At 47.3% G+C, this 15,034-nt stretch overlaps 1 protein-coding gene across 5 annotated transcripts in view; it reads left to right on the top strand.

Moving 5' to 3' along the window:
* The window catches only part of ppp1r42 (protein phosphatase 1, regulatory subunit 42), a 223,005-nt gene that overhangs the window by 22,778 nt on the left and 185,193 nt on the right, over positions 1–15,034 (top strand). For all 5 annotated transcript variants that reach the window (XM_070875368.1, XM_070875387.1, XM_070875407.1 and 2 more), the window contains exon 3: positions 1,510–1,736. In XM_070875368.1, coding sequence (XP_070731469.1) covers positions 1,605–1,736 — 132 coding nt within the window. In that variant the 5' untranslated portion in view covers positions 1,510–1,604. The remainder of the gene's footprint in view (positions 1–1,509; positions 1,737–15,034) is intronic.

A 15,034-nucleotide genomic window follows, 5' to 3' on the forward strand; every position in this document is an offset into this window, starting at 1 on the left:
CTGGAATTTTTTGAGGATGTTTCCAGTAGAGTGGACGAGGGAGAACCAGTTGATGCGGTGTATTTGGAATTTCAGAAGGCTTTCGACAAGGTCCCACACAAGAGATTAATGTGCAAAGTTAAAGCACATGGGATTGGGGGTAGTGTGCTGACATGGATTGAGAACTGGTTGTCAGACAGGAAGCAAAGAGTAGGAGTAAATGGGTACTTTTCAGAATGGCAGGCAGTGACTAGTGGGGTACCGCAAGGTTCTGTGCTGGGGCCCCAGCTGTTTACATTGTACATTAATGATTTAGACGAGGGGATTAAATTTAGTATCTCCAAATTTGCGGATGACACTAAGTTGGGTGGCAGTGTGAGCTGCGAGGAGGATGCTATGAATCTGCAGAGTGACTTGGATAGGTTAGGTGAGTGGGCAAATGCATGGCAGATGAAGTATAATGTGGATAAATGTGAAGTTATTCACTTTGGTGGTAAAAACAGAGAGACAGATTATTATCTGAATGGTGACAGATTAGGAAAAGGGGAGGTGCAACGAGACCTGGGTGTCATGGTACATCAGTCATTGAAGGTTGGTATGCAGGTACAGCAGGCGGTTAAGAAAGCAAATGGCATGTTGGCCTTCATAGCGAGGGGATTTGAGTACAGGGGCAGGGAGGTGTTGCTACAGTTGTACAGGGCCTTGGTGAGGCCACACCTGGAGTATTGTGTACAGTTTTGGTCTCCCAACTTGAGGAAGGACATTCTTGCTATTGAGGGAGTGCAGCGAAGGTTCACCAGACTGATTCCCGGGATGGCGGGACTGACATATCAAGAAAGACTGGATCAACTGGGCTTGTATTCACTGGAGTTCAGAAGAATGAGAGGGAATCTCATAGAAACGTTTAAAGTTCTGACGGGTTTAGACAGGTTAGATGCAGGAAGAATGTTCCGAATGTTGGGGAAGTCCAGAACCAGAGGTCACAGTCTAAGGATAAGGGGTAAGCCATTTAGGACCGAGATGAGGAGAAACTTCTTCACCCAGAGAGTGGTGAACCTGTGGAATTCTCTACCACAGAAAGTTGTTGAGGCCAATTCACTAAATATATTCACAAAGGAGTAGATGTAGTCCTTACTACTAGGGGGATCAAGGGGTATGGCGAGAAAGCAGGAATGGGGTACTGAAGTTGCATGTTCAACCATGAACTCATTATATGGCGGTACAGGCTCGAAGGGCCGAATGGTTTACTCCTGCACCTATTTTCTATGTTTCTATGTTTCTATGTTTATTGATCCCGGCATCTAATCTAAGGCCCTCAATTTAAAGCAAGTAAAGAGAGAGAAAAACTCACCAATCCAATCATTTCCCTGCCTTCCTGTGACATCGAATGTAGTCACCCTCTCTTACCTGCTCACGCTGCTCCCTGCGGCGCCTGGCTGCTCGCTGCTTCTTTTATCCCTGCTGCTGGTGTGGTGTTTCCTTCACAGGTCGGGGCGTACTATATAATCGTCTCTTAAATTACTTCCACAGGGTCGAGTTTGATCATTTTTGGAAATAGCCAAGAGCTCAAACAGAAATCTACACTGAAATAGCTTTGAGACAAAATCCTTAAAATCTGTTACATTATGGTTCGACTTACAGTGGATCTAATTGCTAAAAGCAGTCTCCATGTAAAGAACAGAAGAGATGAACCATTGGGACAGTACCTAAAAAAATTGACGCACCTAAATTTTTCGAACAAGAATATTGATGAAATTGTAAGTACACTTAAATGATTGAGACCAAGCTATAGTCACTGTTCTTAGAAGTTTAAATATACAATATAGCCTTGGGTTGTGAAACTTGGATTCATTTAACGTGCTTTTTTTTTGAAGGCTGAAAACCAGAGCTCAAATAGTTAGCAGCAATTTTCTCGCTCGACCTTCTCCCCCCACCGCGCCAACACTACCTCCCATCCCCCCCCGCCCCTTGCTCGCCCTCCCCCTCCTTCTCCCCACCCTCCCCCCCCACTAGCACGCCTTGCCCCAACCCCGCTCGGCCTCTCCCCGCCCAGCTTGCAATCCCCCCACCTGCTTGCTTGCCCTCCCCTCCCCGCCTTGCTCGCCCTCCCCTTCCCCCCACTCGCTCGCCCTCCCCTCCCCCTCGCTCGCCTTTTCCCCGCCCCTCGCTCTCCCTTCCCCCCCCCGCTCTCCCTTCCCTCCCCCGCTCTCCCTTCCCCCCCCCCCCGCTCTCCCTTCCCTTCCTCGCTCTCCCTTCTCCCCCTCGCTCTCCCTTCTCCCCCTCGCTCTCCCTTCTCCCCCTCGCTCTCCCTTCTCCCCCTCGCTCTCCCTTCTCCCCCTCGCTCTCCCTTCTCCCCCTCGCTCTCCCTTCTCCCCCTCGCTCTCCCTTCGCCGCCTCGCTCTCCCTTCGCCCCCTCGCTCTCCCTTCGCCGCCTCGCTCTCCCTTCGCCCCCTCGCTCTCCCTTCCCCCCCTCGCTCTCCCTTCCCCCCCTCGCTCTCCCTTCCCCCCTCGCTCTCCCTTCCCCCCCTCGCTCTCCCTTCCCCCCCTCGCTCTCCCTTCCCCCCCTCGCTCTCCCTTCCCCCCCTCGCTCTCCCTTTCCCCCCTCGCTCTCCCTTCGCCCCTCGCTCGCCCTTCCCCCCCCTCGCTCTCCCTTCCCTCCCCCTCACTCTCCCTTCCCCCCCTCGCTTGACCGTCCTCCCTCCCTTGCTCGACTGCCCCTCCACCCCACCTCCCCACCGCTCGACTGTAAACCCCCCCTCCTCTCGCTGGACCGTGCACCCCCCTCCCTCGCTCGACTGTACGACCCCCCCTCGCTCGACCCTCCCCCCACCCCCTCGCTCGACTGTACCCCCCCCTCCACCGTCCCAACCCCCGCCTCGCTCCACCGTCCCACCCCTGCCTCACTCCACCGTCCCACCCCTGCCTCACTCCACCGTCCCACCCCCGCCTCGCTCCACCGTCCCACCCCCCTCTCGCTCGACCCTCACCCCTCCCTCTCGCTCGACCGTCCCCTCCCCTCTCGCTTGACCGTCCACCCCCCCCTCGCTCGACCGCCCCCTCCCTCTCGCTCGCCCGCGCCCCCTCCCACCCCCCTCACCACCACGCTCGACTGTCTTTTAGACTAAAAACTAAAAAAGGTTAAGCTGCGCCACATGAAAATTGACTAGGATTCATGCAAAATTCATGCAAACTCCTGATTCACATGTCTAGTCTAAAAACTCAAGCTCATTGGTGTTACACTGAAATGCTGGACCAATATCGGGGCAGTCTAATTGCTGGTCATGTTTGCCACAAGCTTTTTCCACTACTTAGAGGGGAGGTTTATTAATGCTACAACACCTCATTATCACAGTTTGCAGCTGCCCCAACAGCAAAACAAACAACAGTTCGAAGACATCTGTAGCCACCATGGTTGATCGGAGACAGAGGGAGAGACTCCGTAGGTTCTCCGATGAAGCTCTTCAGGCATTGGTGTTCGGGGTGGGCAGTCCTATGTCAGTCAACTAGCAGGAGGCCTCCACCACAAGCCTGCCACAGGGAAATAGCAGACCATGTCACGGGCAGCACTGTGGTCCCCAGGACCCACATCCAGTGCAGGAAGAAGTTTAATGATCTCACACAGGTGGTCTAGGTGAGTGAAGGCTTCAGCAAATACCAGATACCACCATCTGTACCACAAGTTGCACAAATTGCTCAATGCATCACACTCCCAGCACTCACTCATCAACAATCTCTACCGATCAACATTCACTCCCACGTCTTACACCTTGCACACAATGATAGATATTCAACTATGGCAGGCACATCACCCACCCTCACTGACACACTTCCCTTGCTCTTGCTAAGGCTAAGGTTGCTCACAGTTGCCAGAAGCAGGAATGGACAGGTGGGGGCCAGGCATACAGTGAAGAGCTGAGCCAGCTGGAGAGTCGAATACTGGATGTTATTGGGCGCCAGATCGTAGGTGCCAGGTCGTCGGCACTGTGGTCACCGGCAATGTTAACCCCCTTGGGGAGAACAACAGTATGTTCATTCCTAATCCTTCTCACATCCCACTTCCCCCTCAGCCCACAATCTTTACTCACTTTCAAGCTACTCATGCTGTTTGCATGATTTTTTGGCTTCCCCACCCTCTCTGCCCTCAGCATAACACAACTCTTGTGCCTTTCTACCTTCAGATAATCATTAAGCACCTGAACAGCCTGTCCCCGAGGTCACTGCAGAGAGCGAGGGGGATAAGAGGAGAAGGAAGAAGATACCGCGTCACTGCATCTCTCACTTGCAGACACCAGCTCAGATACTGACACTAAAAGAAAGCAAAAGAAAGACTTAAATTTATATAATGCCTTTCACAACCACCGGATGTCACAAAGCACTTTACAGCCAATGAAGTACTTTTGGAGTGTAGTCACTGTAATGTGGGAAACTACGCGTACTTTAGAGGCTAGTGGGATCGGCACAAGGTGAAACAGCAGGCACAAGTGAGGACTGAGATGAGGAGAAATTTCTTCCCTCAGAGAGTGATGAATCTTTGGAATTCTCTACCCTAGAGGGTTATGGGGGCTCAGTCGTCAAGTATATTCAAGACAGAGATCGCTAGATTTTTGGATATTAAGGGAATCCAGGGATATGGGGATAGTGCAGGAAATGGAGTTGAGGTAGAAGATCAGCCATGATCTTATTGAATGGCGGAACGGGCTTGAGGAGCCGAACGACATACTCCTGCTCCTATTTCTTATGTTCTTTTGAGTGGGCTGCAGCAAGGTCAGGGGGAAAGGTTAGTTCGGGGGCCAGCTCCCCAGAGGGCAAGTTCTGCTGCACAGGACTCAGATGAGGACTTCAATGGGGAGGACTTCAGAAGATGGGTGATGGGCATGCATACGGAAATGAGGGTGCAATGGCAAGGCTGCCAGAGAGCCTCTCAGCAATGTCAGTGAGCTTGGAGGAATCCGGCTCCAACATTACATGAGGCTCTTCGCAAAGCATGGAGCCCAAGATTTCCAGTCTGGAAATGATGGTACTCTCCCAGAGAGACCATGGCGACCTAGACATGATGGCGCAAATGATGGGTGATGTAGCTTCCATTGCAGCATAGGTGGAAGCGACCCAATGTCTTTGTGCTCCAGCGGAAGCTCAGATTGCTCTCATGTTGTCTCTGCTTGGTGGCACCCAAGCTCTGACTGCTGCCATGGTAGTTGGGTTTACCACTGTTGACTGGGGCTTTCACGGTGTTGCAGCCGGCCAGAAATATGTGCTTCAACAGATTACTCAGAATGCTGAGGCCCCACCTGGGGGAGTGGCAGTGGGTCAGTGGAGCAAGAACCTGCTCTCAGGATGACAGCATTCCTACTCCCACCACTGCCACTCCTCCATTGCCCTTGTCGATGCCTGTCAGTCAGCCAGCCCAGACTGCTGCCGCACATACCGAGGTGCTGCCGTTTACAGCTTGGCCTTCTATTTCCAGAGCTTGCTCAAGGTCATCCTGCTAAGCCATCTGCATGCCTTAAAGGGGTTGCACAGGGTCAAACAAAATTAGAAGGAACATTGGTCTTTACCTCTCTGTCATTGTTCGTATGTTTGTTGGGGTCCATGTGCATAAATCGTTAAAATGTCACGGATAAGTACAAAAAATAATCAAAAAGGCTAATGGAATGCTGGCCTTTATATCTAGAGGCCGATATCTAGAAAACAAGGGGTTAGAAGGCATGCTACAGCTATACAAAGCCCTGCTTAGACCACACTAAAAGTACTGTGTTCAGTTCTGGATACCACACCTTAGGAAGGATATATTGTTGATTTCTGGATTCTTTTACCTCAATCTGGTTCAGCAAAATTACTGAAACAAATACCGTTTGTGCTTTAAACAAAGCAAGCTTTTATTTAAAAAGCAAATCCCGATTGGGGACTTTATCAGACAGAAGGAATGCAAGTCTGTTCGAACGCACCCACTTCCTACGGACAAAGTGACGTTACATTGTAAAGGGACGATGGTTATACATTTTCGGCAAAAGATAACAAGATAGGGCCAGAGTGACATCCCAGCTCAGCCCATCTCTTTTGATCCCTCCTTCCCTTTGTCCACTCATAAGCCGACCCAAGCATGGTCCGATTTTAAACAAAGACCTTCTGTCAATGTTTCAGGTTAATAACATGATTTAATAAGACCTTGAGGTTTTTCTGCAAGCTGTGGGTTTTGTTTCAATATGTGTTAGTGTTGTAACATTTCGCAGTCTCGAGTCTGAGATGTCATGGCTATTCCTCCATGAATTCTTTGTTAGCTTATACTATCCCTATACAATTCCCACGTTCTCAATTTCAATGTCTCTATACATTTTTAAACATTCACATTCCCCCCTTTTATCATTCCATGATAACACTTAGGATCATTCTAGGAGTATCGCATTCATCCGTTCACACTCTATTTCCTGAATCATATTGTTGTTAGTGTCGAGTAGTTCTTTAGTTCGTTGGATCATAACTCGGGAGCCCTTGACCACAAGAGGGTTTGCCAACCTTGCCATCATTACTTTACAACAAAGGTTAAGGCAACCAACAATTAGATAGGATCTCCAAGATCCATCTGATAGCCAATCAAACCAGCTAGATCCTTCTGCTGGTGTGGATAACTTCTTCACCTCCCTTCTTATGTGATCAGCGAGATTGGTTATGTTTTCTGAACTATCAGGAATGTAAGGATCTGAATGTTGCACTATCAGGGCACACGTTCCCCCTTTCTCAGCTAACAGGTAATTGAGGGCCATTCGGTTTTGTAATGCTACGGTCCTTATTGCTACCATTTCAGCTGTGATGCCCTCCAGAGCTTCAGCAGTATTGTATTGGCCCCCCTCCTCTCGTGATAGTTTGGCTCTGAATCCATCTGACAGTCTCAGTTAGGGTTAGTGGAACGGGGCGCAAAGGAATTCCCCCTTTGGAATGTATAGGGAATGTATAGGGAATGTGAACACACCCAACATCTAGAAAAGTTCCCATGTTGCGTATAAACATAAGACATGTACAAAAAGGTGTTTACATGGAGCTCTCGTCTCTGTCTCCCCTCCCATGCGCCGAAACTGTCATATATCAACACTATTATACAGACTGTGGCATACAGACAGTTTCATCTTATGGCTCAGGATTCAGATAAATAGTCCAATTATTTTGCTGATTAAAAGAGTTCAGTTTTCCCGTCTCTCTTCTTAGGTCACCGTCGGTGTAGCTGGCTGTCTATCACTACGGGTAAAAGTTCAAACTGGTCCATGTTCCAATTAGGATGCCAACGGCCTTGTTCAGCTATGGAGAAGAGGAAGTCTGGAACAGAAACAGGAGTTAGAATAACCAGTAAAATAGGTTCGTTAGAGGGTGGTGAGCTTGCAGTGGTGCAGGTGAACCCAGGCACTTTTCCCCTCAACCTTGACTGCAGTGGGGGTAGTGAGTAACACCTGAAAAGGCCCCTCCCATTGTGGCTCTAATCCCTTCCGAATCCATACTTCCCTGGTGCCACGAGGGACAATTCGGGTAAAACTGGGAGGTCGAGGTGAGCATCATGAACCTGGTTGTGAGCTAGTCGCAGAGCCTGAGTCAGAGAAAGAACATAGGTGGTCATCAGTCGAGCTGAGATACCATATCTAGGAACAATTTCCCTCATTAACACCTTAATAACAGTTTGAGCCTTATTGTCCAGGGTAGGGTAGGCTTCAATCCATCTGCTAAACACATCTACTATTACTAACACATATTTGTAACACTGAACTTTTTGCAACTCAATATAGTCCAACTGAAATGTTTCAAAGGGACCTTCGGGTAGGGGCGTTTTACCCCAATCACAGGGGACTCCCTTCCCTGGATTATGTTGCTAGCAAACCAGGCAACGACTACTGATGTTCTGGGCGAGCGCCTGGAGTCTAGGGTGCCACCATGTAGCCAAAAGTGTATCACTCGTGGTTCTTGCTCCACAATGAGTAGCAAAATGCATACAATCAATAACCCATAGAGCCAACTCGTCAGACATGCAAGTCTGTTCCGCGGGAGTGGTCCAGAGTTTAGAAACATTGTCATAAGTACATCCATAATATTTCCACAACAGTTTATCTTTTTCAGGAGCGTCCTCCTGTGCTTTTATATCTTTTTCAGGAGCGTCCTCCTGTGCTTTTATAACATCTTGGATGGTTGGCATTGGTTTTTCCGAGGCTAACTTATCCTTCGCAGGATTTATTTTAGTCTGACTCATCATTTTGGGCACTACCATCTGTTGGTCACGAGAGGCCTGTTTAGCCTCTTTGTCAGCACAGTGGTTCCCTATATCAACCGGGGATTTTCCGGTGGTGTGGACGGTACATTTAACAACGGCAATGTGCTTGGGGAGCATGAGGGCTTGCAACAAATCAGATACTAGTTGCTTATGGGATATCTCATTCCCCTGTGAGGTTAGGAATCCCCTATTTTTCCATAATTGTCCGAAATCATGGGCCACCCCAAAGGCATACCTAGAGTCGGTATAGATATTGACTTTGAGATCTTTGGCCAAGATACAGGCTCGGGTGAGGGCGAATAGTTCAGCTTGTTGGGCAGAATAGGCGGTTTCAAAAGCGGCAGATTCCAAGACCTGATTCTCCTGTTTTACTATGGCGTATCCTGAGATTCGTGTACCTTCTAGATTAATAGAAGAACTTCCGTCAACATACATAATACAGTCTGGATCTTCCATTGGTACATCAACTAAATCATCCCTAACTGATGTGGCCTCTTAAATTAAAGATAAACAATCATGACTGGGTTCTTCCTCATCTTGGGGTGGCTCAGTAAGAAAACAGGTCGGATTAGTTGCAGTACAGTGCTGAAAGGTCAGTTTAGGATTGCCTGTGATTTCAGTGGGTTCTGTCGGATAGAGGGCCAGTCCACATTGCCCTGCACTGGGATCTCAATCGGATCAATGGGAGTATAACCCACTTGGGAGTGGTCCTCTGCCCACACATGAGGATCCACATAGTCAGGTATTTGCACATCCCGGCTGGTAGGGTCAGCCTCGTCTATAGCCTGGCGCACCATAACTTCCAAATCTTTAGCGTGATGGGGCTCTTTTTTCAACCACGCTGTCCCTCGCTGCAGCAGGAACGCCATCTTGCCTCTGTCCTCGAGGTCGACTGCCTTGATCCTTCTCTCCCGCGATTCTGCCACAACCGCTGGAAGGGTACCTATGAAATTGATCTTCTTCCCCAGGAGTCCTGCCACTGGAGCTGGGAAGGTATTTTTAGATCGTTCCAGTCGGATCATTGCCACGCAGTCGTGATGGATGGTCTGTGCCTCAGGTGCTGCACTGGTGTGTTCTCTGGTGCCTGGCCCAAGCAAAGGTGAGGTTTTGCTCTGCCTCTGAGCATGGGGGACATCGATTGCTGGAGTGAAGAGGTCTTCCCATTTCTACTGGGATCGTATGCTAGGGTCATGTGATAGGGTGCCTGCGGCAGGTCTAGAGACCACCACTGAGGGGTTCTAGTGGTATAATACTGCCGCTTAAGGGTTCCCTGTTTTACAATAATCCCATCAGCTCCACACTCCAAATGCAACTGGAATTTGCAGAGGAGGTCTCTAGCCATCAAGTTACAGTCCAGATTGGTTGTGATAACAAATCGATGATCCACCGATTCTTTCTGGTAACTCATTTTAACCGGTTCTGACACCGGGAATGTAGAGACTTGTCCCAGGAATCCTGAAAGTTTCTGTGTTTCAGTAGAGGCAGGGAGTTTAAGCTTTGATTATACAGAAGACATGAAGGCTCCCGTATCTATCAAAAAGGGTTGCCTCTCATTTAGAATTGGTTCGTCGTCCGGGGAGGATCCCTGCACAATCAAGCTGCGTAGTCAATCGGGGGACAATTGACCAAAGGGGTTGTTCTGGGAGAAGTTAGTGTAAGATCCTCCTCTCCCCCCTCGCCCTTTTCCATGCTGACGGTAGGGGCAATTTTTATTCCAATGTCCTTCCTGCCCACAATTAAAACAGTCAATTCCTCTTACCCAGTCCCGGCCTCTTCCCATACCATGCCGGGGACAATAGGGAGGTTTATTAGCAGGGCTCGGGCCATTTGGTTGTTTAGTATAACCGTATCCTTGCTTATCCATCCAATCCTGTATGCAACACTGCGGTTCTATTGGTCCTTCCTCCCGAGATGGCTCTTCCTTTCTAGTCACGTATTCAGTCTTGACCCGGGTTGGGGGCGCACCTCCCCCCTCCCCTTTCTTTTCCTGCCAATAATATCTAACCGCCCTTTCCATCTGGGCTTTACTGTTATCTGCCCAATTCATATTATTTGTCCGGATAGCGTGAGCAATCGAATAGGGCAGGCACTGAAGTAGGATAGCGCAGAATTGAGGAGAATCCTCTCCTGCCCTGAAGGCATTATCTCCTGATTGACTCCCGTATATTTCAATCGGCAGTTTCTTCACGCTTGGGTTTAGTTTCTAATACTGTGGCCATACTGATGGGCTTCTGAAGGGTCGTGGTGAGAGAATTGAAGATAGCATTTAGGCGATCCTGGATATCGTTAGGGTGAGCAACCACCAATGCATCATGAGTAGCACGTCCTAGGTGAGTTAGAAATTGGGTGTGTTCAGTTGGGCTCAAGGTTTGCTTTACCAAGGCCCACAGGTCCCTTGATTCTGCATTATAAACTGAAATAGTTGTTCGAAGATCACATAGACATCTATAGTGGGGTGGTCTGCAGCTTGTTGTGCATCAGGGTTTGGCATTGGTCTGACAGGGAATTGGTGTTGGGACTTTGGGATCTTGGAAATCATTTCTAGGTCGGAGGATGTTTCGGAGCTGTCTGACTGCTTGACAGTTCTGCGTCTCGATCGGCGGGGGTGTTTGCTATGTCTTTCACAACTTGGACTGGTAGATTGACTAGAAGATTTACGGGACTGTCTGTGATATCGAGATATAGTTCTGCCCTTTCGAGTGTGAGATCTGGTCCTTTCGGCTATATTGCTTGTGAACTGGGGATCCGAATCGCTATCAGAGGATGAGGAGTCAGTTTGGGTTTGTTGCTTTGGTGGTATGGGGTTATTTTTAACTCCTCTCGCCGGAGTGTAAGGTGGAGGGTGTTGGGAAGAGGACTGGAGCAAGGGGCCAGGGGGTGCGGGAGGCGCCGTTGGGCGCTGAGTCAGTGACCACTCATCAATTTCATCATCAGCCTCGGTTAACACAAAGCCAGCCATTTGACTACGTAGTCGGTCAATACCTTTCTCAGAGGTCCCAGAGGATCTCTTAGTAAGTTTCTCGTGCGCACATTCTTTTTTTTTAAGACATCTACAGTTTTAACATGTGTTCCCTCTGTCAATGAGAGTCCCAATTTAATAGCATTTATTTGCCAACTTGACAGAAGTGATGCATCTTTTAATTTTTGACAATCCCTGTGCTTTTTTTGCTACCTCTACGCTTCTAGTGCCACCTAGAGGCCACTGGTAATCTCCTAATAATTTGTTCAGGGCTCCTGATAATTTTCTAAAGTCTTCAGCTCTTTCAGGGAATTCCTCACATAACTTTTGTAGCGGACTATCCGCATCCGTTGTTTTATCCAACTGATTACCCATTTTCATGCTGCCCCTCGTATTACCGTGTCGTTACGCGTTCGCGTCGTCGTGCGATTTGAACAAACTTAAAATAAACACGGACTTTACTGAAACTAACACTGACTTTGAACAAACTCAAAATAAACAGACTCTACTAAAGCTAACACTGATTTGCGCGTCGCCCCGCGGTTCGTGTCGCGCGCGACTTGAAACACTTGAAATAAACACAGACTTCCGCGTCGCCCTGCGGTTCGTGTCGCCGCGCGATTTAACAAACTTAAAATAAACACAGACTTACTGAAACCAGCACTGACTTCGGCATCACCCCGCGGTTCGCATTGCTGCGCGTTCCTGATCTACAGCATACTCTCAGGAGGAGGCACAATGGGAAGATATGCTGAGGATTTCTGCTGCTATATTGTTTATCACAGTTAAGCGTTAGGAACATAGGAACATGAGCAGACCATTTAGCCCCTCGAGCCTGTTCCGCCAATCAATGAGATCATGGCTGATCTGTGACCTAAGTCCATATACCCGTCTTTGCCCCATATCCTTAATGCATTTGGTTAACAGAAATCTATCAATCTCAGATTTAAACTTAACAAATGACCCACTATCAATCTTCTACTATCCTTGGTATGTAGAAGTGTTTCCTAACTTCGCTCCTGAAAGCCCTGGCTTTAATATTTAGGCTATGTCCCCTAAACCTAGATTCCCCAACCAGCAGAAATAGTTTCTCTCTATCTACCCTATTAGTTCCACTTAATATCTTGAAAACTTCAATCAAATCACCCCTTAATCTTCTAAATTCTAGGGAATACAACCCTAGTTTGTGTAATCTCCCCATATAATTTAACCCATGGAGTCCAGGTATAATTCTAGTAAATCTATGCTACACAGCCAATATTGTGAATGTTTAAAAATGTATAGAGACATTGAAGTTGAGAACGTGGGAATTGTATAGGGACAGTATAAGCTAACAAAGAATTCATGGAGGAATAGCCATGACATCTCAGACTCGAGACTGCGAAATGTTACAACACTAACACATATTGAAACAAAACCCACAGCTTGCAGAAAAACCTCAAGGTCTTATTAAATCATGTTATTAACCTGAAACATTGACAGAAGGTCTTTGTTTAAAATCGGACCATGCTTGGGTCGGCTTATGAGTGGACAAAGGGAAGGGGTGGAAGATGCCTGTGCGTGGATTTTTTTTAATGTGTGGTGACTGTTGCGCATCAGTCACCACACGGGCTTGACAGAGCTAGGTCTTCATCCAGTGGCAAGGATTAACCAGAATGCCTGCACTGCTGCACGAACCTTATGCGCACACATATCGCACTGTAGGCTGGCCCGTGCTCTTCTGGGCCCCGTACCCTCATTTACCACACCTCTGCCACGATCTCTCACCGCTCCTCTGCCACAAACATTCGCCGCATCTCCGCCACGACCTTTTGCCACTCCTCCGCCAAACATTCACAAAACATAGGAAATAGACAATTGTTAAAACAAATAGATGTTCTAATTAATATTTATAGGGCATTCCCAAATAGTCCTTCCAACACAAAATGAAAAAGGTTTGTGTATTGGTCTTCCACAAAGTTGTTTAGTCCCATCTCTGTGATATCCTCCACATTCTGCAATATCTTCAGCATATCTTCCCATTGTGCCTCCTCCTGAGAGTATGCTGTAGATCAGGAACTTACTATATTGGTAATCATGGCCTGAATTTTGTGGTTAGAGGTGAAGGAGGTACACTCACCATTCATTATGCTTACAGCTGCCCACAAACCTTTTGTGGGCTTTTGCATGGCAACTTACGATAATTAGAGATCCAAATGAATGTGGTGCCCTCTATAGGGGATCTGTGGTGTGTGTTAGCTGGAAAAGTAACAGTGGGCCTAAAATACTGGTCGGAGGCTTTCTTCGGACAAACTCCTCCGACCCAAAACTTCTCTACGAATGTACCTGGTGATCCTGGAGGCGTCTTGGATTCCGGTCGGAGGCCTTCTTTTCCTGCGCTTTAATAGGGTTTAAAATAAACTTACCTTAGTGGAAAGGGTTTTTAACATGAAAATGTGTTTTTTAATTTTATTTTTATATGTTTTAAAACTCTTACATTGGTAAAAGTAGGCTATGCGCCTGCTTTTACCAGGCGCAAGAGTTTAAAGGACATTCGCTGGGCAAGAGATGGGTAAATAGCCCAATCTCACCCGTGCGAATGTTGTTCCTGCGGGTGTGCGTTCGATCTGTCGAGATGTCTTGACAGTTCGGAAAAGCCGGTTTTCAGCGCATGCACATTGCGCGCCGAAAACCGGCTTTTGTGAGGTCTCGCTGGGTCCATACACATATTCCATACGGACCCGGCGAGGCCGGGATTTCAGGGCCATTGTGTCTCTTCAAACAATCAGGTTGAAGAATCCTCACTGAGACACAAAGTCTAAACCAGGAAGTATGAATTAGAATTTTTAATTCAATGTAAAATCATATAAAAAAGCAAAATAAAGAAAGGGAAAGATGGGATTGAGAGATAAAAACAACAGAAAGAAAAAGTTTAAAAAAAAATTCATAACAATAATTAAAAACTGTAAGAATGAGACTCCGCACTTGTAAAAGAAAATTTTCAGTGCCAGCAAGGTTGTTTGGTATTAATTAAGAATTATCACACTGTTAAAAATTCTCTTGCGCTTGAATAGACAAGCCCTAATTTTTTCTGGCATGTTTAATGGGTATCTCATGGGTAAGTACAGCAACTTCACATCCTTTATGACTTTTAATGTCGAATCTATCAGTGAGGTACAGGTATCACAAAGCTTGTGAAGGAGCAGGGCATCCTGGACAGCAACTTCCTGATTTCCACACATTTACTGAGCATATGCAACAATAACAAATCGGAATTTAAGAACTTGGAATTTTCAGCCTATTAAGTATGTGCTTAGAATCATAGAATAGTACAGCACAGAAGGATGCCATTCGACCCATCGAGTCTGTGCCAGGTCTTTCGAAGAGCAATCTAGTTAGTCTTACATCCCCGCTGTTTCCCCATATCCCTGCAATTTTTCCTTCTTCAAGTATTTACCCAATTCCCTTTTGAAAACTACTATTGAATCTGTTTCCACCATCCTATCAGGCAGTGCATTCCAAATCTTATCTACTTGATACATTTAAAAAAAAAGTTTTTCCCTCATGTCGCCTATGGTTCTTTTGTCAATCATCTTAAATTTGTGTCCTCTGATTATCGACCCTTCAGCCATTGGGAACAGTTTCTCTTTATTTATTCTATCTTCGCCTTCTCTGCTCTAAGGAGAACAACCCCATCTTTTCTAGTCTATTCATGTAACTGTAATCCTTCATCCCTGGAACCAGTCTAGTAAATCTCTTGTGTACCCTCTCCAAAGAGAAAGGGTACTTCCTAATGTGAGGTGCCCAGAATTGGACACACTACTCTAGCTGGGGCCAAAATAGTGTTTTATATAGGTTTAGCATAACTG

The sequence above is a fragment of the Pristiophorus japonicus genome, chromosome 1 (genome assembly GCF_044704955.1).
Source record: "Pristiophorus japonicus isolate sPriJap1 chromosome 1, sPriJap1.hap1, whole genome shotgun sequence".
NCBI classification, from domain to species: domain Eukaryota; kingdom Metazoa; phylum Chordata; class Chondrichthyes; family Pristiophoridae; genus Pristiophorus; species Pristiophorus japonicus.